We start from the raw sequence: 26,285 nt of genomic DNA on the forward strand, positions 1-26,285 counted from the left end.
TACTTAACAATATTCCATAGCATTAATATAGCCCAACTTATTGCCAACTTATTTAAACACAAATCCTTTTAACTCAGCAAATGAGCACAATATCCTATTGTTTTAAAGCTGAAATATTGGTAAATAAAATTATTTCAAAGTTCGCGTTTGTCATTTCCAATTTAATTCTATATCTTCATCTGAAGACATTTTTCTCACATTCAGTTTTCTAGTTGTATTTTTATCTATGGCATAAAAATGCATTATGTTATAAAAGAGAGGTGACAGTACAGTGAGAAGATCTGAGGTAGAGTCTAGCACTACCATTTATTATCAGTGATTCTGGGCAAATCTGTAACCTCTCCACGGGGAATAAGAGGATGTGATAGAAACTGGTGCAGATGAAATGCCAATTAACTAGCTGCTTTGCAACTGTCACAGTTTCCCAACATTCTGTGAGACAGAAGATGTAGCCTCTATTTTAAAGGTGAGGAATCCAAGCTTTTGAGGTGTTAGTGTGCCAACATTCACATAGTTAATAAGTAGCATAGCTCTGATTTAAATCTAGGTATCTGACTTCAAAATCTATGATCTGTTTGTTTTTCAGGGCTTTCTTCATCTGTAAAATAATAATTATAAGAAAACTAGAGAGTTCAGATTTTGATGGAATTAAATGAGACAATGTCCATGAAAATACTGTTTGCATTACAATGCAAAGCATAAATCTTAGCATTGCTTTGAAAATACAAGCATTTCTCTCCATTTATAACTCACATTAATAATATAAATTAAAATCCTCTAAGTGCTGTTCTTTCCTCTTACTATACCTAGGGGAGTAGGGAGAAGCATCTTAAAGTTATCATTCAACCCTACACGATCCAAACTAATAAATACTAAATCTACTTCTTTCCTTTCTCTTTCTTCTCTCCATATTTTCATTATAGTATTAAAAGTAAAATGGCTGACTTCACATTGGTTATAGATAAAAGAAGTATACAATGACTTAAAAGCAGCTATCAAAAAATATATCCCTTGGCCGGGCGCGGTGGCTCAAGCCTGTAATCCCAGCACTTTGGGAGGCCGAGACGGGTGGATCGCGAGGTCAGGAGATCGAGACCATCCTGGCTAACACGGCGAAACCCCGTCTCTACTAAAAAATACAAAAAACTAGCCGGGCGAGTTGGCGGGCGCCTGTAGTCCCAGCTACTCGGGAGGCTGAGGCAGGAGAATGGCGTAAACCCGGGAGGCGGAGCTTGCAGTGAGCTGAGATCCGGCCACTGCACTCCAGCCTGGGCGACTGCGAGACTCCGTCTCAAAAAAAAAAAAAAAAAAAAAAAAAAAAAAAAATATATATATATATATATATATATATATCCCTTTGGATTATATGAAGAGATTTTAAAATGTGTATGCAAAAACCTTTTATTGATGTTAACCCTAAATCACTTCAGCTTTGTTTTACTAGTGATTGATAGCTATTAAGATGATTGATAAGCTATATACATGCTCATTTAATTTTTTAAGAAGTCACAGAGCAGTTTACCAGCATTTTCTCTTAATAACAATAGAGGTTATTAATATTGCCCCATATTTTTCTTGCCCTGTAAATGAAAATATGAACATCAGGGAAGATTTTTATGCCTAGGCTACAAGGAACATAAAAGTCTTTAACTGGCTTAGTAATAAGGATATACTGACTCACATATTCAGAAACCCAAACATTAGACTGGGCTCCAGGATTGGAGGATTCGACAATGTTATCCAAGAGAAAGATACTTTCCATCTCTTCATTCTGCAGTATATGATGTCAGATTCATCACAAGGATGGTTTCCTTCCTGATTACAGTGATAAGGGTTGCATCCTTCCTTATTTATATCCAGTGGAGGCATAAATGATCAAGCTCTAACCATCAAAAATGCTACCTTTTTCAGCTTCATGAGATAAATATAGGGAACAGATCATATGTCTCCACTTGGGCAATGGCATGTGCTGACTGGCTTAGGCCTATGGTCCTGAAACAATCCCCATGATAGGCCCAGACAAATCATGACCCAACCCCCTAGGGCTATCCTTTCCTAACATAGCATTGCAGCTACACAGTGGTAGATGCATGGATGATGAGGTGGCAACCACAGTGTCTATGTCTCACAAATGTCTTTATAAATCTTATTAATATACAGTTGTCCCTTTGTATCCATGCGGGATTGGTTCCAAGACTCTTTGCAGATAACAAAATCCATGAATGCTCAATTCCTTTTATATGACGGGGTGGTATTTGATTATAACCTATACACATCCTCTCCTATACTCTGAATCAACTCTAGATTACCTTTAATACCTAATATAATACTTAGCACTTACAAGGTAAGCACTATGTAAATAGTGGTTATACTACATTATTTTTAATTTGTATTTTTGTTATTGCTGCATTTTACTTCATATGTTTATTTAGACAAAATATTTTTGTACCACAAGTGGTTGAATCCATGGAGATGCAGTCCATGATACAGAAGGCTGACTGTATATGACTCTATACATAGGCATAGGTGGTGTGACAAGAAGGTTTTCGTGGGGTTTGGGTAAAACAGATTACTTTGACTTGGTTGCTGTAAGTTTTCATTTTACCTGTCTTGAAGAAATATTTCCGATTTTCACTCTGCTCAAGACTACATAGGAAAAGATCCCATCTATATTTGGGCTAAAGGAAAAAATCTGCCATAAGATACAGAAGGGATAACTAGGCTTTAGTGATGCCAGAGGTGCCGATGACAACCTAAGGAATCAGCAAAACAGAATTCAGGAAGGGCATTGGAATTTTCACACCCTATGCTATAATATTTAAAACTGATTTTTTTGAAGATCTTAATGAACAGGACAAATAGAGCCAAAGACTCAATAAATTGCTTTCCTGCCAAATCTTACATACTCTGATTATCGGAACACACTGAAGTACTCAACTATGCAAATGTGTTTTAAATTAGAAAATAAAATTTACATATACCGTATCACAAATATACACAGAATTTTGAATTAGCAGATTTAGCAAGATGTGAAATTCTGTTGTTATCAAAACAGAAATTGGTTCTTATTAGTAGCTGCTTACAGGCTATACAGAGTCAATTCGTGTGTATAGCTATGGAAGATGTCGCCTGAGTTGCTGATTTCTCACATGTACTCGAGCAAAGCAAGATGTGAGCTGTCCCTATTAAAGAAGGCTTTAATAATAATAAATGGGGGCAACACTGCTGCTTGCATGAAAGAAAAGGTTATTATTTTGAGACAAGTTTTACTGGTAATCAAAAGCTTCCACGGTTAGGGTAACAAAAACTAGATGTCAAGTTTTAATTTCTGGAGATTCAGACAGGAAAAGAAGAAAACTGGAGGGGAAGCAGGCAAGAGAGTCAACAGTAGGAAGATGGTCCCTACATCAATTCCGCTTTTCCTTAGGTGCCCAGCTCTTTTTATGCTGACAGTTCCTTCTGAACCAAATATTCCCTTGATTCCATCATCATCCACTTTATATTATTATAACTACTTTCCATCGTAAGTTTTATGAATAATGCATGTCAAAAATCCTTATATTATCCAAGATGTTAAACATATGAGGAGGTTGATGAAAAATTAGGTTAATGGAACTGGTTAGAATTATCTTTTAAAATACTAATATCCCTATGTTCTGTTTCTGCCTCCTTTTATTTATTATTTATTTATTGTTTATTATTGTTCACTTTATAAAAAACAAATGACACAACAAAATGGTCAAGTTAAAATACTGCTCATCTTATAGAAATGAACCCTACATGATACGCCAAAATTAGATTACAACTCTTAAATGTACCTTACCAATAATATATTGTTACACACAGCTACATAACTTAAAATTAAAGAGAGAGATATATATAGATATATAGATAGATAGATAGATAGATAGATAGATAGATAGATAGATAGATAGATAGATAGATTGGGGTATCTTTGGATAGATACATTTATATTTATATGGATACATTTTAAAACATGAAAATATATGTGGCCATTCTCTCAAAATTAGAACAGTGGTTTCATGAATTCTGTTGGCTATATGGTTCTGTTTTAGGCACTTTAGATATCTAATACAAATGGTGAAAAATTTGCCACTTTACGTAAGAAGAATCATACTGAAACAGCAGTTTATTTTGACACAGTCTGCAAAGATTTTTAAACACACATAAATCAAAAAACAATCTGTTATCCTGCAAATTAGTCAATCACAATGTCATTAATATATTTTATCTTGGGTTATTAATAATAATAAAATTTTATCAAACTCATGTGTGTATCTCTGAGAAAATAACAAAAAAAGACTGATTATAGCCTTAAAGCATCACTTAAATATTATCTCCTATATATAGTTGATACATGTGTCTTTAAGCTATTTAATTAATAACTGAAGTGCTGACAAACGATTAAACATATACGTAGAAAATATGTATGTCTGACATTTTGAAGTTATTCCTTTATAACCAGAACACAAATAATTTCATATACTTAAACAAGTGATGTGTTCAAGTTCTCCAGAACTCCAAAAGTATGAGAATTTTTACACTTACCAACAGTATCACATGGTTCATCTTTGTGCACACAGAAATCTTTCCTAGAAAGAAAAATAGAAAACTGAAATAAAGATAAATTGTTTTCTACAAACAAGACATCATGTGACTCATTTGTAATAGTTATATGATTAATTGTAACACATCTGTTATCTCCAAGAATCTAATAAAATTGTGAATAAGATTAATTTTTAATTCTAAGATATAGAAGATTAAATTTTATAGCACATTTGTACATGATATAATTAATCCTCAGACATTAGACAGTTCCCATATTATGGACAATATTTCAAAAGCAAGATCCCATCTTGTTGTGAATTTTATAGTATTCTATTGTTTTATTACAAAAAATAATATCTGGTATTGGGACAAGGCTTTCCATTTGAAAAATTACTGGAAGATATCTACTTCATGTAACACAAAAATTATTTCCACAGAGAAGATTTAAATGTTAGAAATACAACTTAAAACAACATAATATTTTATATCATAAGACTGGCAAAATTTTTAAAAGACTGATAATCATTTTATTAATGGTATAAGGAAATTATTATTTTACATAAATGGGATCTAACTATGTAAAATATTTTATAATTTTTACTCTTTATCTGAAACTATATATTAGCATTCCTAAGAATGCTTCACTTTTTTTTATCAATTATTTAGGATTTCATAGAACATAATTTAATATATCGTAATACGAGTTATGAGATTTGGGGGCAGAATATATGAAAGCAAAACTTTTAATCTACCTCTTACTAGCTACATGACCTTAGGCAACTTATTTAGCCTTGTTGTGCCTCTGTCACCTCATCAAAAAGACAGAGGTAGTAATAATATCTACCACCTAGGTTTACTATTCAATTTAAATAATATACATAAAACCTTAAAAACCTAGGTTACTGTGCAAGGGGAATGAATTAACACATATAAGGTATTTAAAACAATGCCACACATAAAGTAAGCTCTCAAAAGTTAGTTGTGATGTTTTGTTGGGGATTTTTTATTGCTGCTATTAGTGTATCATAATATAAGCAACTTCTTAGCAATAAGCTTTTAGGTTCTATACAATTTTTACTATCACAAACAATATCACAATAGGTCTTTTGTGTGTACATAAATGAGAAAGCAAAATTATCTTTTAAAAAAAAAATTTCCTCTGTTACAGGATCTGAAAGCTGTATCTAAATGATAAAAAAGAAAAGACTTTTAAAATTAAAGCACAATACTTTTGCCTATTCACCAATGAAGTCTACATTGATCTTGATAACGGTTAGCTTTCAATTCACATCTCGCTTCTCTCATTAGCAGCGTTTGTGATTTAATACATATATATATCTATATATGTGTATGTATGTGTGTGTGTGTGTGTGTGTGTGTTCGTAAATGTTCCTTGTATATTAGAAATGTATATTTGTTTTTTTGGAGCGCAGTTCCATCTAGCTCTTAAAAGCTCTGATATACAATTGTTATGTAGAATAATCAATTCTGGATTGATTTTTACATGGTACCGAGAAAAGACTGTTAAAATTCCATTGTGGTTATATTTTTTTTGATGTTTCCCTGTGATTTTAATTTTTGCTTTGTTTATCTCAAAGTTTATTGTTTATTAAGTACTCAGTCTCTAAATTTGTTTGTTTTGAACTATTATTTTTATTATCATGTAAAATCCATATGTTTACTTTGCTAAGGTAGATTGTATCTGATACTAACAAATATTAATATACAGTATTGCATTAGTATTTGCTTGTCCTCTTTCATTTTGTTGTTAACATTCATTTTCTCTGAGTCTCTTATAAAGAGTACATAGTGAAACTTTTAAAAGCTAGTTATATAATATCTTTATAAATGAGTTTAATTCTTTTCTATTTTATTGTTGATATCTTTGGATTTCTATTATTTATGATTTCTATTTACCAAGTTATATTTCTTTGTTCTTTTCTCTTTCTTCCTTTTATTTTTTACTCACTTTTTTTGGCTACTTTGAAATTAACATTAAATTGTGGTTGATGTGTGATTCCTTTTACATTTTAAAGTATGATATATTTGTTCTCTATGGCTGCTGTAAAAGTTCCATAAATTTGGTGGCTTAAAACAACACAAAACTTTAACTTACAGTCTGAAGGCCGGAAGCTTGAAATGGGCTTTACTGTGCTAAAATTAATGTGTCAGCAGTATCATGTTCCCTCTGAAAGCTCTAGATGAGAATATGTTTCCTTGCCTTCGCTAGCTTCCAGAGGCTACCCAGGTTTCTTGACTCAGGGCCTCCTTTTATTTTCAAGGCCAACAATTCCATCACTCTGCCCCCTGCTTCCATCATCATATGACCCTCTCTGACTCTCCTCTCTCTCTTTTTTCCTCACACCAGGATAATCTCACCACCTCAAGATCCTTAATATAATCACATCTGTACAGTCATTTCTTCCATACAGGATATTTTCAGGTTCTGGAAATTAGAGCATAAGCATCTTTGCAGGGGATGTTATTTTTCCTGCCTACCACATATCCTTAGAATGTGTAAAGTTCTTCCCCTGAAAAAGGAAAGAACGTAACATTCTTTTAATCCAATCTCTCCCTTCAATTTTTCATGTGTTTTTAATTTGAAATTATGGTTTCATCTTGATTTTTCAAATCTAAAATTTGACAGTTGCTTTTAAAAACCATCAGGGTTTACGCAACAATTTGCCTTTTTACTTAGCAATTTATTTTCTCAGTTATATCTTGTATCTTTACTTTCTAGACATCTCACTATTCTTTTACTTTAAGTACATTCTTCAGTATCTCTTTCAATGAGAATCTATCTATGAATGGTAAACTTTCCTAGTTATTTTCTTTTGCTTTCCTTTTTATTATTTTGCATTTATTCATAACTAAACAGTAACTGAGTTGTTATAAAGTCAACTTATTGACTCTCACACACTGAAGATACCATTTCATTTTATTCTAGCATTCATAAATATTGATTAGAAGTCTCTGATTACAGTTTTTGCCCTTTATTCATGCATTTGCTTTCTGCTTAATTTTTAACACTATTTCTGTCTTTATAATTCTACAGTCCCACGAAGATGAGTCAAGGTACTGATTTTGTTTTTATTTATCTTCTTTGGTACTTGGTATATTTTCAACTTAAAGATCCATGAATACTTAAAAATTCTTACCATTATCTATTTAGTTAATCCCTCTGACATTCCATTCTCTTTTCCTAGAACTTCTTTAGGAATATTATAGTTCTCATTCTGATGTCTGTAATGCTCAGGCACCTTTGTGTATTTCCATCTCTTAACCACTCTATGTAGCCTGCTGGGAGAATCCCTCAGATCTATCATCCAATCCACTAATGCTCTCTTCAGCTGGATCTAATATGCTTTTCAATTTAGAAATTGAAATTTTAAGTATAAGTACCATATTCCATACGTCTTCCCGAGAACATTTATTTTCATCAGTTTTCAAATAAACTGTTTTTCCCCAAAAAAACACCTTATTCTCATATTTTGAAATTTTTGATCGTTTTTAATTAGATGGACATGCTTGTTTCATAATCCCTGTTAGTCTTTTTTAAAAATTATTATTCTTTAATATGTCTCTGGGTTCTTAAAATGGAATATGTTGTCACTGGTCATTTTGAAATTCTATTATGAACTCAGTCAGTGGGATGTTAATTGTGGTTGCCTCATCGTGTAAGTTGAGAGAGAGTCCCTTCACAGCAGTTTTGCATATACTTTCACTAAGTGCTTCAATTCTGGAATCAGATTCATTGTAATGAATACCCAGAGGAGGCATTTTTGTCCTAACCTGGGGTCATGGATGAGGCAGAATGTTTCCTTGTTCACAACCTGTGCTTGCTGGCAGAACTTTTAACAGTGCATACTTTTATTAAGGATCTAAGTATCTACAAATTCTAGTTGTGTGTAATCATTTCAGTTCCACTTCCCCACTTTGCACAGACTCATTAAAACATAAAAACCTAGATTTGTTTAGTTCAAAAAACTCCCTCAGGGAAGCTCCCACATTACTTTAGATGCTTACTAAACTTCTTGCCAGAACTTGCTTTATTTTTGGCTCATCTGTGCATGTAAAAGTATGCTTATTGTATTTTTTGCTATGGTTTATGGATGTTCATAATGGGAACATTTTCTGATTATCTAGACAGCCAGATTATCACATAATTAAAAGAACTGGACTTAATCTGTCACCTACCATATAGGAATGAAGTATAGTAAAATAACACATTAGTTTATTGTTAGCATTAAGTCTAAATATATATAGAAACAAGCCATATATGCCTTATTTTATTATTACATTTTATATCATGCAGCTACTTTCACCAAATGCTTTAAAAGACTGCAGACCTGCCTCAATAAGATGTTCAGTTGATATTTAATAGTTTTTCAAAAATGTCTTTCAACAACTGGGGATTATTTTACTTATAAATTATTGTAAAAAATTAGTGATTACTACAATATTGTTATTTTTCTTCCAAATGGTTGGAGATAGACAAAAATAATTGTTGCTAGCCATGAGTATAAGATAGGGATGAAGTATATTAATATCAATATTATTAAAATTGTTCTCTATTTCTCCTGACGAATTCTGAAAGAGATGACTATATGAAACAAATATAGACTCAATTATGAGAGTAATGTGGAAAAGGTAGAGCTAAAATAGAGAAGATAAACAATAACCTTAAATAATATCTTTTCAATACAAGGCACAAATTGAACTTAATACAAACTTAATTTGTTTAAATCACACCCAAAATTTAGGAATACATTTACCATTCTCTAGTTATAAATAACAAAAATAATTCAAATATGATAGGTTATCACATGAATTGCTTCATGAAGTATCAGTGGAAGATGTATTAGTCCTGTGGTTCTCTTAGCTGAGAACACTTCTCCAGTATTTCATTAGGACTCAAGCAAGGCAAAGACTCAGGCCCTCTTGCATGTTATCTCTTCTCTCTTTCCTTACTTAATTAACTCCACCCTCAAATACCTGGCTTTAGTTTGTTTTAGTGGCCATGCTTCCCCTACCTCTGTTTGCCTTTATAATGCATCGAGAGAAACCTTTGCTCTAAAGAGGGCCTGTTGCCCACTGCAAAACTCACTTCATTATACTGGAAAGGGAGCAGGTAATCCCTAAAACACAGTAGACATAATGTAATGTTACACTGTGCTGTCTACCAATTACGGTATATTTCCAGACAACAGAAATAGTATAACATGTTTTTACCAGTTTGTATAAATTTTAATGTTTTTCTCAAATATGCCATTATTTTTGTATTCTAGTAAATCCAAAAACTAATTAATCCAGGCTGGGTGCATTGGCTCATGCCTGTAATTCCAGCACTTTGGGAGACCGAGGTGGGTGAATCACCTGAGGTAGGGAGTTCAAGATGAGCCTGACCAACATGGAGAATCCCTGTCTCTACTAAAAAAAAAATACAAAAAATTAGCCAGGCCTGGTGGCGCATCCCTGTAATCCCAGCTACCCGAGAGGCTCAGGCAGGAGAATCACTTGAACCCAGGAGGCGGAGGTTGTGGTGAGCCGAGATCATGCCATTGCACCCCAGCCTGGGCAACAAGAGTGAAACTCCTTCTTAAAAAAAAAAAAACTAGTTAATCCATTCTTGATAATTTAAAGACGGCTGCCAGCACTTGGTACACTAATCTTAACTTTTTTTGTATATAGATGATATAATCCTATCAGGTTGCTTGCATACTCCTTAAAAGTCTACTGACCCAACTGAATGGATGTTGAAAAGTAGATGCATTTTTCGGTAAATTATTTAAGTAAATAGGAAAGAAAGCAAAGAAATTTTGATGAAGTAAATAATTTGATTGTCAGTATTGGGAGTTTTAATATTTATACCTTTTATTGTAAATATATATATATATATATCTTTCTGAAAATATGTACCAAAAACTAGAAGGAAAACTCTACATAAACGAGGGAAGATACATCCAAATTTTATCTCATAAAACATAACCACTATAGCTGCTCTACCCTAAACTTTTCCCATGGTAAACAGCATGCAACTACTTTTTCCAAGCAGTCATCATTCCCTTCAATATACAAGATACAAAACAGGAAACCTTGTAAGTCTGGGCAAGACAAGACTGCTCTCAATCAGAACATTTATTCCCAGGGTTATAAGGGAAGGTTTTTACAAAGCCAAATGGTTCCTTCATAGTACTGAGGTAAATCCTATCCTTCCCCAACTCTGCTCCCTAGCATCTTTCCACTGGGAAATCACCTTCTATTGCATCATATTTTCTGGTCAGTGTATTCTAGTCATCAGCTTCCAATCATAGGATTATCCTCCCACACTGAAACCCATGTTTTCAGAGGATGGAAAAGAGATAATATAGTAAAATATGAATGGCTCTGAATCATCAAAACTCAGTAGATGAGATGCCTAGAGCTTTCCTCTTTGCCATCTTTCCTGATGCCTGATTCTTCAGTTCTTCCTTTGATTCTGAAAATGTAGAATCAAAATAAGCCAACTGTTTCTTCTGTTGCTCAACTTAGGCAAAGTTGGTCTCTGTGGCTCAAAACAAATAATACCCTAATGATAAAGGAAAATAATTTCTGCTGGCAGCAAAACATATTCAGAGTCTCAATATAACTATAGATAGAGATGAATGGAAAGGTTTTCTAGCATTATTATTATAAATAAATGACAAAATATCATTTCTCTGCATAGGAAACTATAGAGATCATTTACGAGAATACCATCCCTAGTGGTAGAAGTTGTATACTGCATAATTCTACAGACACATTTATTATACACAACATAAATGGCTTCCTCTACTGTTGTGTAGTGTACGGCCTGTACAACTGAACACTGTGGGATACATTAAGTGTCTCTAATATGCCATGTACTAAATAAGGGGAAGGACACAACAGAGATAAATAAAATAGGCTTCTACTTGAAAGGCACAGAAGTGGATAAAACATATCACCTCTGTAATGTGATAAGGGTCCCAGGAGCAGTGAGAAAGAAGTCTGGGGAGTTATATTAAACACTGAATAATTCTATTCTTCAACAGCCTTTGCCAGCAAACAAATGGAGAAAGAAACACCTAAAACAGATGATACTGAATAAAATGGCAATGCAAAAAATTAAAGAACCACATAAAATCAAATCTTCACCTTAGGGTCAAGAATCACTAAGTGAAAAGTATATTCAGATGTAGGGGGAAAGGGATTTGGGGTGGTTTCTCTAAATATATAATACATCATATCATGATGCAAGAGGCTGCAACATGACTATTTGATTTACATAATGTGAAACATGGGACTTCATCTGTAACTAAACAACATGATAAAACTATGACAAATGCACTGCTTATTGTCAAAGGCACTTAGAGTCCACCACACAGCCAATTTCTGTTCACTTAGCAAACAAATGAAAAAAGCACATTACAAAAAACAAGCAAACAAACAAACAAACAAACTCTAGTTCTTTCATTCAGAAACGTTAGAAGTACCTCTCACTAAAATTGAAAAATAGCAGCATTATAAACCAAAGATCAGACTGTAAGTCTTAATCTTCATTTCTCCAATAATCAACTTACTTGCAGAACACCAATGTATTCCTAATTCAAAATATTCAAATATTTATTTTATAAGATGGGGATAGAGATTACTTGCTGACTAGACCTTTGATCATGTGGATTCAAATTCTCTCATTTTTGGCTCATGTAGATTCTGTGCGCCTGAAGTCTGCATCATAGAGTTTCATTATGTGAGTTTATAGAAATGATACTGTTAGACTCTGGCAACTGGGAAGGCCAATAAATTCTGCCTAAGTTCTGATTTATGTTGAAAAAAATGAAATGTAGCCTTTAATTTCCAAGAATGAAGATGCATCTGAGAATGAGCCTCACTGTAGAGTTTAACAGTGCCTTGGGATATACCTATAAATGATTCATTCAAAAATTATTCTGTAATTTGTATTAAATCAAGTTATGTTTGCAATTTCTAGTTTTATTAAATTTTCTCTTACTTGCCAATGGCATTAGTTTGAAACTAACTTTCACATGTATTATACGTAAACTAAAAGCATTTCTGTAAATAGGAAAGGCAAAGCTATCATTAATAAAATTGAATTTTAAAGAGTATTTCCAAAGGGCATCAAGATGTATGCCTTCTCCCTGATTTCAATGAGAAATGTGAAAATTGCCCTAAGAAATCATAGAGTTGAGAGTTAAGAGAACATATTTTGTGTTTTTGCTACTATGAACCCAGAAGCATAACTAGGTCAGCTTTAAACTATTTACTTTATTGTACTGCACAGGACAATTTAACAAATATATGACCTCAGATAGGTTTGGATTTGTAGAAGCATTATGTATTTTAGCTGACACCAAACTTGATCCCTGAGCTAAAATTTCTTCCTACTAATGTACACACATAACCCCCAACATTTACTAGTTATTTACGATGAGCATTTACTAAAAACTGAGCCTGGTTCTGAGTTTAGTCTGTCAAATATGGATAAGAACAAGCAATCCATGGAGATTAACATTTTTTCTTATGTTATTCTATTTTTCACAGTTTTCTTACAAAGCTAAATAGCTGATCATCTTTACACTAACTAGAAAGGGATTTTTTTTCCTTAACACATGAAGCATTCATTTAATCTTTATTAACCAAATGATACTAGGTAACTTAGGAATAAAATATTCCCTTTAGTGAGGTGATTTTTCACTATTATGGCACTGGAAACAGAAATATGGAGAAAGGGTGATCCTCCACAGAAGACTTGTCCCACAAGTGAGTAAAGGGAGAACAGTTGGCCAGTATTTGTCAGTATTTTATATATGTGTACCCTTTGACAGAGCAAGTACTTTTTAATCTACCCTAAATAATACTATTATTGCACATGTTCACAACCATATATAACCATATTTATAGAACATTTTCTCTAACAGCAAAAAATTAGAAAGTTCTATATACAGATAAGTAGCTGAATAAATCAGGATACTTTTATGCAATATATAGTATGTCAGCTCTCCGCCCCCACAAACGATGCAGACCGATAGGAACGCATGAGTTTCCCATTGTTGCTATAACAGATTAACATGAACTTAGTGGCTTAAAACAACACAAATGTGTTATCTTGTCAGAAGTCAAGTACAGGTCTTAATGGGCCAAAATAAAAGTGCCATAGAGCTGCATTCCTTCTAGAGGCACTAGTGTATAATCTACGTCCTGGTCTTTTCCAGTTTCTAGACATTGCTGGCATTCTTTGGCTTACGACCTGTTTTTGTCTCTTCAAAACTGGGTTTATAGCATCTTCCAGTCCTTCCCTGACTTTGAACTTCTGCCTCCCTCTTCCTTATTTTAGGACTCTTGTGATTACAGTGAACCCACTCAAATATGCCAGGATAATCTGCCCATCTCAAGATTCTTAATTTAATCACATTTGCAAAGTCCCTTTGCCATGTAAGATGGCATATTCACTGGTTCTGGAGATTAGAAGGTGGATATTTGGGGAGGAGGGACATTATTCTGCCTTCCACAATAAATGACATAAAAATACTTGCCAGACATAATAGTAAAGTGAAAAAGCAAACAAATAGAGAAAACTGTGTAGAGCATGAAACAATGTTCTTTACATACACATCAACTCTTAACATTGATTACCTTAGGGTTGGAGAGCGGGAGTAGAAGTTAGTAAAAGTTAATTTACTATGTAAATACTAAAGTGTCTCTTTTACTTTTACCATAAGAATATGCTTATAATATGACAATATATTTAAAAGTTATATTTAAACTTTTGCCATTAGAATATGCATTACTTGAAAAATAAAACCATATTAGGCTACATTTTCACGAAATATATATAAAAATAAGCAAATGTTTGAAACAGACTTTTAAGGGAAAATATGGATTATAAAACAGTATGTAAAATGACTTCAACAACTTAGATAATGTTCTGTTTCCTAAGTGGAGGGGTAAATAGGCAGTTATTAATTATATTATTCTTTATGCTCTTTGTATATATGAAATATATCACACTATGATTTCTTCTTTTCCTTTTAGTAGAATTCCTGTGTTGCATAGCTAGGGAAAGCTAGCAACAACGGAGGCAATAATGAAGAGTGGTCAGTTCAAGATGCTAGTTTTAAAGTGTTTCAACATTAAAAATATTGGATGCAGAAAATTCAAAAGCATTTTTTAGAGTTTTGAAAGAAAAAATAGCATTGGAAATAAGAAATAAAATTAATGCCACAATATATTTTGTTGGTGAGAAACAAAACTTGTATGTAGACTATGATCCCAATAATGTAAATCCATGTATTATATACATACATAGGAAATACAACTGATGAAATATGCTTTAAAATATTAACTATACTTTTCCTATGTAGTGGGACTATAGGCTAATTTTTATCTTTATTCTTATACTTATCAATTTTCTGTAATAAATATATTGCATTTATAAGGGAAAATTATAAATCAGTAATCAAATTACAATTACCATCTTCTTTAGTCTCAGAAGCAATATTTCTCAAATCTATTACTGTTAAGAAGGAAGAAAGACTTGAACAATGCAGACGTTTAACCTAGACTCACCTCAAACCTAAAAACCACAGGTCTCCTCCCCATCCATGCAAATCTTTCCATCCCTTCTCCCAACTTCAATTTACTACTCTTAACCAACTTTATTATAGTAAAACTTACATAAAATACACACAAGTTAAATGAGAAGATAGGTGAATTTTGACAAATGTATAAACTGACATGTATTCAAAGCAATATATGCAATATTTCCACTACTACAGAAAGTTCCTTCTGCCTTTTTGCAGTCAGTTTTCCCAGCTTTAAAGCAGGCAACATTTGACACGACAGATGAATTTTGCCTATTCTCAAACTCTGTATAAGTGAAATGATCCTCTGATCGGTTTCTAATTTGGCTTTTTCACTCAGTTTTTTTGTTGTTGTTGTTTTTTGTTTTTTTGTTTTTTTGTTTTTTTGTTTTTTTGTTTTTTGAGGTGGAGTCTCACTCTGTCACCCAGGCTGGATTGCAACTCACAGCAACCTCCGCCTCAGAGGTTCAAGTGATTCTCCTGCCTCACCCTCCTGAGTAGCTGGGATTACAGGCATGAGCCACCATGCCTGCCCAACTTTTGTATTTTTGGTAGAGACAGTGTTTTACCATGTTGACCAGGCTGGTCTTTAACTCCTGACCTCAAGTGATCTGCCTGCCTGCCTCGGCCTCCCAAACTGCTGGGATTACAGGCGTGAGCCACCACAACCGGCCTCAGTATAATGTTATTAAAACTCATCCATCCATTTGGTTGCATTTATCAGTAGTTTGATGAAGAGTATTCAATTGTATGAATACACAATACATCCATTCACCTGTAGATGTATATTTATTTATAATTTTTGGCAATTATGAAAATTATGAAAAAAATTATGAAAGCTTCTATAAATTCTCAAGTTCATTTTTTTCTGTGAATAATATTTTTATTTTTCTTAAGGGAATATCTAGAAGCTGATGTGGGCTATATGGTAAGCAAATGTTTAATTTTATAAGAAACTAGTCATTTTCCAACGTGGTTGAACCGTTTTATAATCCCACCAACAACTGAAGAGTGCTCCATATCCTCACCATCACTGAGTATTTTCCATTTTTATAGCTGAAGCCTTTCAAGTGGGTGTGAATTTAATTTGCATTTTCCTGGGAATTAATGATGTTGATTATCTCTTTATTACTGGTGATTCGTATTTCTTCTTTCTTGTTATTTTAAGCGGTTGACATATTTTTGTATTTGTATATGTGTGTATACACATATACATGTAAACATTCTGGATACAAGTTCTTTGTTAGTATATGTATGGCAATTATTTTCTCAAATTCACAAAAGATGTGAACATCTTTTGAACAGCAAATGGTTTTCATTTTTAAAAATTCCAGATGATTGTTAATATTTCTTGATTAGTACTTTTTTGTATCCTATCTAAGAAACCATTGTCCTCCTCTTGTTCATGAAAATGTTCTTCTTTATTTTCTTACTACAATAGAGTGTTAGCTTTCATGTTTAATTCTATGATCCCTTTTGAATTAATTTTATGCATGTTAAATAGGATTGATATTCATTTTTTTCACAGAGGTGTCCAGATATTCCATTTGTACCATTTGATGTATTCTAATACCATCTGCTGAATAGATTATTTTTATAACTGAATTATGTTGGTAGCTTTATTAAAAATCAATTGACCATATATATGTGGGTTTATTTCTAGACCGTTTATTTTGCTTCATTGATTTGCATGACTCTGCCAAAACCATACTATCTTGATTTCCAAACCTTTAGAGTAAGTTTTGAAATCATATAGTGTAAAGTCCATCCAATTTGTTCATATATATACATATATATACATATATACATTTTCATTACTGTGACAGAATGGGAAGGTTTGGGGGTTTTTTTGTTTGTTTGTTTGAGACAGAGTCTTGTTCAGTTGATCAGGGTGGAGTGCAGTAGCACAATATTGGCTCACTGCAACCTCTGCCTCCTGGATTCAAGCGATTCTCATGGCTCAGCCTCCCAAGTAGCTGGGACTACAGGCATGCAACACCATGCCCAGCAATTTTTGTAATTTTAGTAGATATGAGGTTTTGTCACATTGGCCAGGCTGGTCTTGAATCCCTGGCCTCAGGCCATCTACCCACCTCAGCCACCCTAAGTGCTGGGATTACCGGTGTGAGCCACCGCACCTGGCCTCAATTTGTTCTTACTTTTCAAAACTGTTTTGATTCTTCTAGGTTCTCTGCCTTTACAAATTAGTACTGGAGTCAGTTTGTCAATTTCTACAAAACATGCCTGCAAAGGTTGTTTCATTGGCAGTATATTGAATCTATAAATCAATTTGGAGAAAAGTGGCATTTAATAATATTTAGTATTCCAATGAATCTTTATTTAGATATTTAATTTCTCATAACAGTGCTGTGTAGTTCTCATTTTAGAGGTTTTACACATATTTTACTAAAATTGTTCTTAAGTAATTTATGGTTTTGGAAGTCACTATAAGTTTTTTCCAATTGTTCACTTCCAGTATATATAAACATAATTGGTTTTTGAAAACTGATTTTACATGATGTAGCCTTGAAAATCCAGTTACAAATTCTAGCAACTTTTTGCTAGATTTCTTAAAATATTCTTTGTACCATTTCACATCATCTGTGAATAAGAGACATTTTTCTTTATATTCCAAATATGTATGCTTTTCCTTTGTTTTTTTCTGCTTTACCACACTGGTTATAGTTTTCCTTTCGTTTTTTCTGCTTTACCACACTGGTACAATATTGGATAGAAGTGGAAAGAGGAGACATCCTTACCTTGCTTTCAGTTGTAAGGAGAAAATGTTCAGTTTTCTCCTTTTGCTGTGATATTAGTTATAGATATGTTTTTTGATAGATACCCTTTCAGAGATTAAGATAGTACCTCAAGAACTCAGTAAGCATTTTTGGTTAATAGGATTTCTTTATTTTACTTTCTTTCAGTACATTAGAAATGTTGTTTCATTGTCTTTTGAACTTACTGTTTTTTTGGATGTGAAGTAAGTCATTTATTTGAACATTGTTCCTCCTGTTTAATGTTTCCTCTGCTCCCCTCAACGCTCACTCTGCTGGCTGATGGAAATTTTTCTGTTTTTCTTTGGTTTTCAGCAACTTTCCTATGATATGCCTAGGTCCATATTTGTTGCTTTTCATCAAGTTTGTGGAATTTTTTGGCATCATGTCTTCAAATAATTTTTCTTACCCATTCTTACTCTCTTCTTCTGAGACTCCAATTATAACTGCATTCATCTGCTAAATCCAACATCTAGGCTATCTCACGGTCAGTGTCTATTGACTAATTTTTCATTGACCATGGGTCATATTTTCATGTTTCTTTGCTTGACTAATTTTTATTATACTCTGGACATTGTGAATGATATATTTTTAGAGAGACTTGCTATTCTGTTATCTTCCTCTGAAGAGTGCTTAAAACTGTTTTAAGAGGCAGTTCACAATTACTGGCTCATCATCCTGCACTTGGATAAATTTGATTTTATTTTTTGGTAGGGAAGATTTATCAAAAATCCAAGATGATTCCAAAGCCTCTGTAAATTGGTGGTATTCAACCTCTAAGCTCTGTCTCCCCTAAGGCTAAAAATGATGATAAGGTATCACAAGATTGTTCCACTCTTGTGCTTTGAATTTGCTCATTCCTAGTATCTTTTTAAATTCTGAACTCCATAGCAGCAATCCTGTGGTAAATTTGGGGCAGTCTCCTCTATCTGTTTATCTTCAGACCAGCCATTGCCAAGTTCTCATGTATGGTCAGCACATGTACTTCATGGCACCTCTCCATGCCTAAGACTTTTATCTCTGGTGTCCTCAGCAGGATCACTATGCTCTACCTAGATTCTAGCTTGCTACACTAGTTAAGAAATTTTTCCCAGGGAAAAAGCTGAGTTGACTGCAAGGTTTGCATAATAAATTCCCCTTCTTTCAGGAATTGCAGTCTTACACTGTTCATTCTCCAGTGACTAAAAGCAGTGACTTCTTATTTTCCAATGTTATGTTGCTTATTGCAGAAGCTCAATATCAGTTATACCTACTTAGCTGAAAGTAGAAGTCCAATTGTGTTCTTGCCTAGAGATTTTTCAATTTTATGAATTATTTGCCTTTAGTATTAATTATAAGAAATTGCAATGATTTCAATGATTTCATTTCAGAAAATCATATGTAATTACACTACTGTGCTTTCTGTGATGTGAAATGCTAACACTTTTGATGACTAAAATTAAATTGCTAGTTCACAATGAATTACTTATTTTTACCAACTTTAAGCAAGACAAACCAATTATGTATGATTATTAAACATATTAATCATATAGAGCATATTGTTGCTCATTATTTCACTTACATTTATTTACATATTATACCTAATGCTGTATTAAAATATTTTTTAGTAGTACATTCACAATGTAGCTTATAATTAGTCAGAGACTTAATTGAAATTGTTTCTCACATGGAGCCAGAAAGGTTTTCAATTGCTGAATTTAACATATTAGGTTACTTTATATGGTGATGACTGAAAAACATACAGTCTAGGTTCATAATTTTGAACTTACAACAAAATTCACCATAGTTTTAGCTTATCATTAATGACTATGCCTTTGAGCTCAAAAATTTAGGGTAATTTTTTAGAATTAACTAACCAAATGTTTTGTCAATATGCCATCCAATATCTAGCTGTTTACAAATCTGTTACTATGAATTGAGGGAGATGACTAACACCATTATGCCAAAATCATTTTTGAAACATGAAATCTGAAATAAAAACATTATCTATTAAGGGATTAATGGGATTAACAGTGCAATAATTGAATTAGGAATGTCATTTAATTGGCTTTGGAAAATTTACCTTGTTATAAGTATAGCTGCATCCACTGAATTCATGTCTTCCCCCCAGCTTGTTGACATCTCCAAATGTATATCATTCTTTTTGCCAAATTCTTCATGTTGCCACTTACAAAAACTCTCTAGCATTTTTTCTCCATGATGCCCAATATACAGATCTGGCTGCAAAATAACAGATTTCATCACAAGGCGTATTATTCTTAGGTATATACAAAAACAAAACAAAACAAACAAACAAAAAAACAAATAACAAAGGCACTCTTGAATTACTAAAGCAAACTGCTGACCATAACATTAATTAGGACCTGGAAGACATTCAGGTTTGATTTACTCTGAGCTTAAAAGCTTAAAGCATTGTGAAGGTGTAATAACTACAAAATCTGTTTAATGGTATTCTGAAAAAGCAGAGAGGTTCAATTAAGAATGTGGAACTTTTAGACTAAAATAACTTGTTGTTTCTACAACTTAAGAACAACATTTTCTATGTAGAACAACATTTTCTAAAGTGCCAGTTAAGCAGCATATCAAAATGATCCCATGGAATAGTTCCCATTTAAAATAAATAAAAAGTGTTAAAAGTACACATCTAAATGATAGAATAAAACTGTCACTTAAAATGACTTCTTAAAAATTATACTTTGGAAAGTTAAGATTTGTTTTCAGGATTCTTGGAAACTAACAATATCCTATTTTTAAAATAAGATTGGGACATTAACCCAAACTAAAGGCCAGTTTTATGTATACTTTAAGTGATTCAATGGATATTTCCAGATTTTTAAGTACATCCTTAACATTTCCTTTACTTAAAAGTTTCTGAACAAAATTTCTCACCCATTTAATTTAATTAAAAACTCAAGACTTTCTTACTGGAGTTTCATGGAGCAGAATAAGCTTTATCACACGGAGATTGACCTGCACACCCAGACTCTTGTGTTGGAAAAGGTTAAAAACCTAAAAACAAATAAAAATAAAAATAAAAATCCTAAAATTAAACTGAAAGTCGTCTTAATTTTTCTCAAGGCCCATACGTGGAGAAGTCTCAATTTATTTGAGAAATCTTAAAAAAAAAAAAAAAAAAAAAAAAAAAAGCTTGCAAAGCAATTTTTTGTTACATCAAACCCATGCTTTCAGAGATATTTCTACTTAGAAAAGACTGGTTGTTAGGCAGTGTTAATCTACCATATATCCCATTCTAGAGGAGTGCTCAGAAGGTAATGGAATATGGACAGAAATATCTAAAGTATAAAAAAACACTCTGTTCTCCAGAAAACCAGCCAAATGATAGCAAAGATAGTAAAAAATGGGACTATATTTATCATTACATCAGCTGTTCTTAAATGGTAATTGACTTATAAATGGACATTTGCCTTCAACATTTATTTCTCTTTATTCTCTTGTAAGAATCACTCTTCACTACAACCTTCGGATTCTTCCTTGAATGAGGTTTGCCCAACAGAGTATGCAATTAAGTCAAAGGATCAATTTGGTAAAAAGCATCCCTAACATGATAGATACTAGGATTTCTCTCTTTTTTTTTTTTTTTTTTTTTGTAAAAGTTCCAAGGTAAGTAGGCAAATAATCCTTAAAGGAATATTGCGTGAAATCTAAGAGGCGATGAGATACTAGGATTTCTACAATCAGAAATCATCAACTCAAGTTAGTCACCTGTGATTTAGTTGGTTAAAATTTTAGCTCATCAACTAGAATCATATCTGACATTCATTTTACAGACCTATATAATAGCTCAGTGGATTACTGACATTCATTTTTATATCACATCATAATTAACCTATGGTCCTTTTGTGGGGCCATGTATATAAACATATATTAAAATATTCATGATAATTTCACCAAATTTATGCCTCTATCAAAATATCTTATCTACCCCATAAATATATACATCTACTATGTACCAACAAAATAAATAAATAAATAAATAAATAAATAAATAGGGCTAGAAATATTAAAAAAAGAAAAAAAAAAGGGAAAGAACAGTACCAAAAAAAGAGAGAAAAGACTAACATAGGAAGAGGTTTGTCACATCAAAATTAACAAGAAGGGTGTTTTCTTTTTTACAATATGTTAATTTTTATTTTGATATTGCTTTTGAGATGGATCAATTTTGTATACCTAAGTATTTTTTTTAACTGATGACAATAAGAGAAAGGAATAATAATGAGTTAATTTTAAAGAACTTCATTATAAATACTCACACGTCTTCCTTAGAGTTTTCTTGAAAAAATTCCAAGCGCACTTTAAAGTTTGCCTACCATATTTAAGATGGTTAGAATGAATCTCCTGGCTGCATCTGCTCCATGATAGGAAACCATTGCTGGGTCTGCAACCACTACAGTCTCTATGTTGTATTCTTGAGGTAATTTGTATGAGTATCGTTTCCCTCTTCCACTTTCTGCTATTTTTCTAGACCTAGGTCTTCCTTTATCTGCAACAGAGAATTGAATTTTTCAATGCACCTTCATATTGGCAAAGTGAATAATATTAACCATATTTAATAACGAGCAACAAATAAGTTCCCAACGCATATAAAATCTTAAAGGGAATTTGGCTTTGAAGTATCACTTTAGAATGAGGCAGACTGAATTTCTCCCACTTATTAGCTCTGCCATTTTAGCAAACTAACATCACCCAGTCAGCCTGAGTTTCCTTATCTGTAAAATGGATAACAATAACACCTACCTTCCAGAGTTGTTGATGGCTTATAATAAGATCACATTAGTTAGATTTCTAGCAAAGAGCTCCAATATAAACAAAATAACTCAATAAATAAAAGACACTACAATCTTCTTTTTGATGCCAATGGCAAAATAAAAGTCTAGTTGAAAGAAGTGCCTGAAGTGACTGCCCCACACATCCTAATTTCAAGCAGGTGCCCCTGATTACTAAATTACTATTCATGAATTACAAAGGATTCTGCTCCACTTTCCATCAAGATCTTACAGAAGTTATAACTGCTGGGGAATACAGATTCCTCAAATGAAGCCAAATCAAAGCAGAAACCACAAACAAAAAACATGTATAGGTTTGCCTACATAAAAACTAAGAAATTCCATTAATTAAAACATGTCACTATCACAGCGGAAGTCATGCCACCCTGTGAGAGGAGATAGTTCAATACTTTCCAGAATAAAGAAATAAAGAGCTATTCTAAATCAATGACAGTCTAATTGAAAAATGGGCAGAACTTGAACAACCATTTCTCACAATAGGATATCTAAATGCCTAATTATCATGGGACAATGTCTAATATCACTGGTCTTCAAAGAAATACAAATTAAAGCCAAAATACATTAAATAAATTAAAATCCCTGGAATAAGCTAAAATTAAAGACTGACTATATCAAGTGCTGACAAGACTGTGGGAACAAATAGAAGTATCATATGCATACATACTGAGAGATTAAACTGGGATAAACACTTTGAAAACCTAGTTTGCAGTGTCTACTGAAGTTGAATATTTGCATACCCATTAATCAATGATCTAAAACATACAGCCATCAGAAATGCATACAAATCTCATGTACAAACTATTATAATAAGATCACATTAGTTAGATTTCTAGCAAAGAGCTCCAATATAAACAAAATAACTCAATAAATAAAAGACACTACAATCTTCTTTTTGACACCAATGGCAAAATAAAGGTCTACTTGAAAGAAGTGCCTGAAGTGACTGCCCCACACATCCTTATTTTTAAAATTATTTTTAAAATTCAAATAATCATCAATAGTATATGGATAAAGAAATGTTAGAATATTCATGTAATGGAACACTATATAGCAATGAAAAGGAACCAGCTGCTGTTAACATGTGAAACTATGGAAGAACCTTACAAATAATGAGGTTCATCCACATAATACTGATGGAAAGAAGCCAAGTACAAAAGATTAGGTAGTATGATTCCATTTAAAGACACATCAAAACCTGAGAAGAAATGCTCTTAAAAACAAACTCAGTGAATATCTTAGGGTAGGAGAAATTAGAGCCTGGGCATGGCACAAGGGAGATATCTGTGGTGTTGTAATTTTCTTTTCCTTCTTTTTTTTTTCCTTCAAGTTCTGGGATACATGTGCAGAACGTGCAGGTTTGTTACATAGGTATACATGTGCTATAGCAGTCTGTTGGCTGCATAAATGTCTTCTTTTGAGAAGTGTCTGTTCGTACCTTTTGGCCACTTTTTGATGGGGTTGTTTGTTGTTGTTTTGTCTTGTAAATTTGTTCAAGTTCCTTGTAGATTCTGGATATTAGCCCTTAGTCAGATGTCTAGATTGCAAAAATTTTCTCCCAATCTGTTGGATGCCTGTTCACTCTGATGATAGTTTCTTTTGCTATGCAGAAGCTCTTCAGTTTAATTAGATCCCATTTGTCGATTGTGGCTTTTGTTGAAATTGCTTTTGGTGTTTTAGTCATGAATTCTTTGCCCATGCCTATGTCCTGAATGGTGTTGCCTAAGTTTTCTTCTAGGGTTTTTATGGTTTTGGGCTTTACATTTAAGTCTTTAATCTATCTCGAGTTAATTTTTGTATAAGGTGTAAGGAAGGGGTCCAGTTTCTGTTTTCTGCATATGGCTAGTTTTCCCAGCACCATGTATTAAACAGGGAATACTTTCACCACTGATTGTTTTTGTCAGGTTTGTCGACGATCAGATGGTTATAGATGCGTGGTATTATTTTTGAGGTCGCTGTTCTGTTCCATTTGTCTCTTTATCTGTTTTGGTACCAGTACCATGCTGTTTTGGTTACTGTAGCCTTGTAGTAGTTTGAAGTCAGGTAGTGTGATGCCTCCAGTTTTCTTCTTTTTGCTTGTCTTGGCCATACCAGCTATTTTTGGTTCCATATGAAACTTAAAGTAGTTTTTTTCTAATTCTGTGAAGAAAGTCAATGGAAGCTTGATAGGAATAGCATTGAATCTATAAATTACTTTAGGCAGTATGGCCATTTTCACAATATCAATTCTTCCCATCCATGAGCATGATTTTTTTCCCCATGTGATTGTGTCCTCTCTTATTTCCTTGAGCAGTACTTTGTAATTCTCCTAGAAGAGGTCCTTCATGTCCCTTATAAGTTGAATTCCTAGGTATTCTCTATAGTCTGATTCCAGTAGCTATCGGTTATGTTCACACTGGGAAAATTCAGCAGTTGAACATATTGTTTCTGGAATTTTCTGTATGCCCATGGTGCTTCAATAATAAATTTACAATTATAACAGTTTTATTGAGGGTAACTTACATGCCACATTACGCAGCCATTCACATGTACAATTCAATCAAGTTTAAGAATTTTCTACAGTTGAAGAATAATCTCCATGGTATATTGTTAAATCAGCTATCACTTTCTCCTCTCCTTGCCATTTATCATATTCTGTTGATGTCTCTAAGCTGCTATCATCTTTCCACAACTTGCACTGTTGACTGACACCTTTGTATTTCTTTACTATTTAATATAAATTCAGTGAAGTCTGTTCAAGAGTGAAGTGAAACATGTATATTCAATTAGTCATGATTCCCTGTATGTCTCTAACTTTGTTTTGAATTCAGGATATGTGTTCTCACAGTTCTAATCTATCTTTTTGGTTTCTGATAAATTGAGTCTTATTCCAGGTGCCTTGGTTTTAGCTTGTCTAGTCTATTCTATCCTATCCTATCCTATCCTATCCTATCCTATCCTATCCTATCCTATCCTACTAACCACATATCCTACCATGCTTTGACCTCTAACATCTTTTCATGTTTACAGAATTAATTTATCTCTTGGTTTCTTTTTCTTTTTTTTTCTTTTTTTTTTTTTTTTTAAGATGGAGTCTCAGTCTGCCACCCAGGCTGGAGTGCAGTGTCGCGATCTTGGCTTACTTCAACCTCTGCCTCCTGGGTTTACGTGATTCTCCTGCCTCTGCCTCTTAAGTAGCTGGGATTACAGGCATGCACTACAATGCCTGGCTAATTTTTGCAGTTTTTGTAGAGACAGGGTTTTGCCATGTTGGCCAGTCTGGTCTTGAACTCCTGACCTCAGATGATCCACCTGCCTCGGCATCCCAAAGTGCTAGGATAACAGGTGTGAGCCACTGTTTCCAGCCTTATCTCTTGGATTCTTGACCTACTGTTTAATTTGTATTATGACTTCTATGCCCACCTGTCAACTCTGTGATCTAATAAGAACTGGATCCCACCACTATTGCTGGAAACTAATCTTATCTAGACTATCCCCATAAGTTACCGTTTCTCATTTTTTCTAGCAATGACACAGATTTTAAAATTATGTAATAAATC

At 33.2% G+C, this 26,285-nt stretch overlaps 1 protein-coding gene across 1 annotated transcript in view; it reads right to left on the bottom strand.

Moving 5' to 3' along the window:
* The window catches only part of ADAMTS19 (ADAM metallopeptidase with thrombospondin type 1 motif 19), a 291,742-nt gene that overhangs the window by 189,861 nt on the left and 75,596 nt on the right, over positions 1-26,285 (bottom strand). Inside the window, exons 4-7 of the mRNA XM_030927451.1 lie at positions 22,273-22,445; positions 20,870-20,953; positions 20,007-20,164; positions 4,570-4,613 (exon numbers count right to left, since the gene is read on the bottom strand). Coding sequence (XP_030783311.1) covers positions 4,570-4,613; positions 20,007-20,164; positions 20,870-20,953; positions 22,273-22,445 — 459 coding nt within the window. The remainder of the gene's footprint in view (positions 1-4,569; positions 4,614-20,006; positions 20,165-20,869; positions 20,954-22,272; positions 22,446-26,285) is intronic.

This window comes from Rhinopithecus roxellana, chromosome 3, assembly GCF_007565055.1.
Source record: "Rhinopithecus roxellana isolate Shanxi Qingling chromosome 3, ASM756505v1, whole genome shotgun sequence".
Taxonomy (NCBI): domain Eukaryota; kingdom Metazoa; phylum Chordata; class Mammalia; order Primates; family Cercopithecidae; genus Rhinopithecus; species Rhinopithecus roxellana.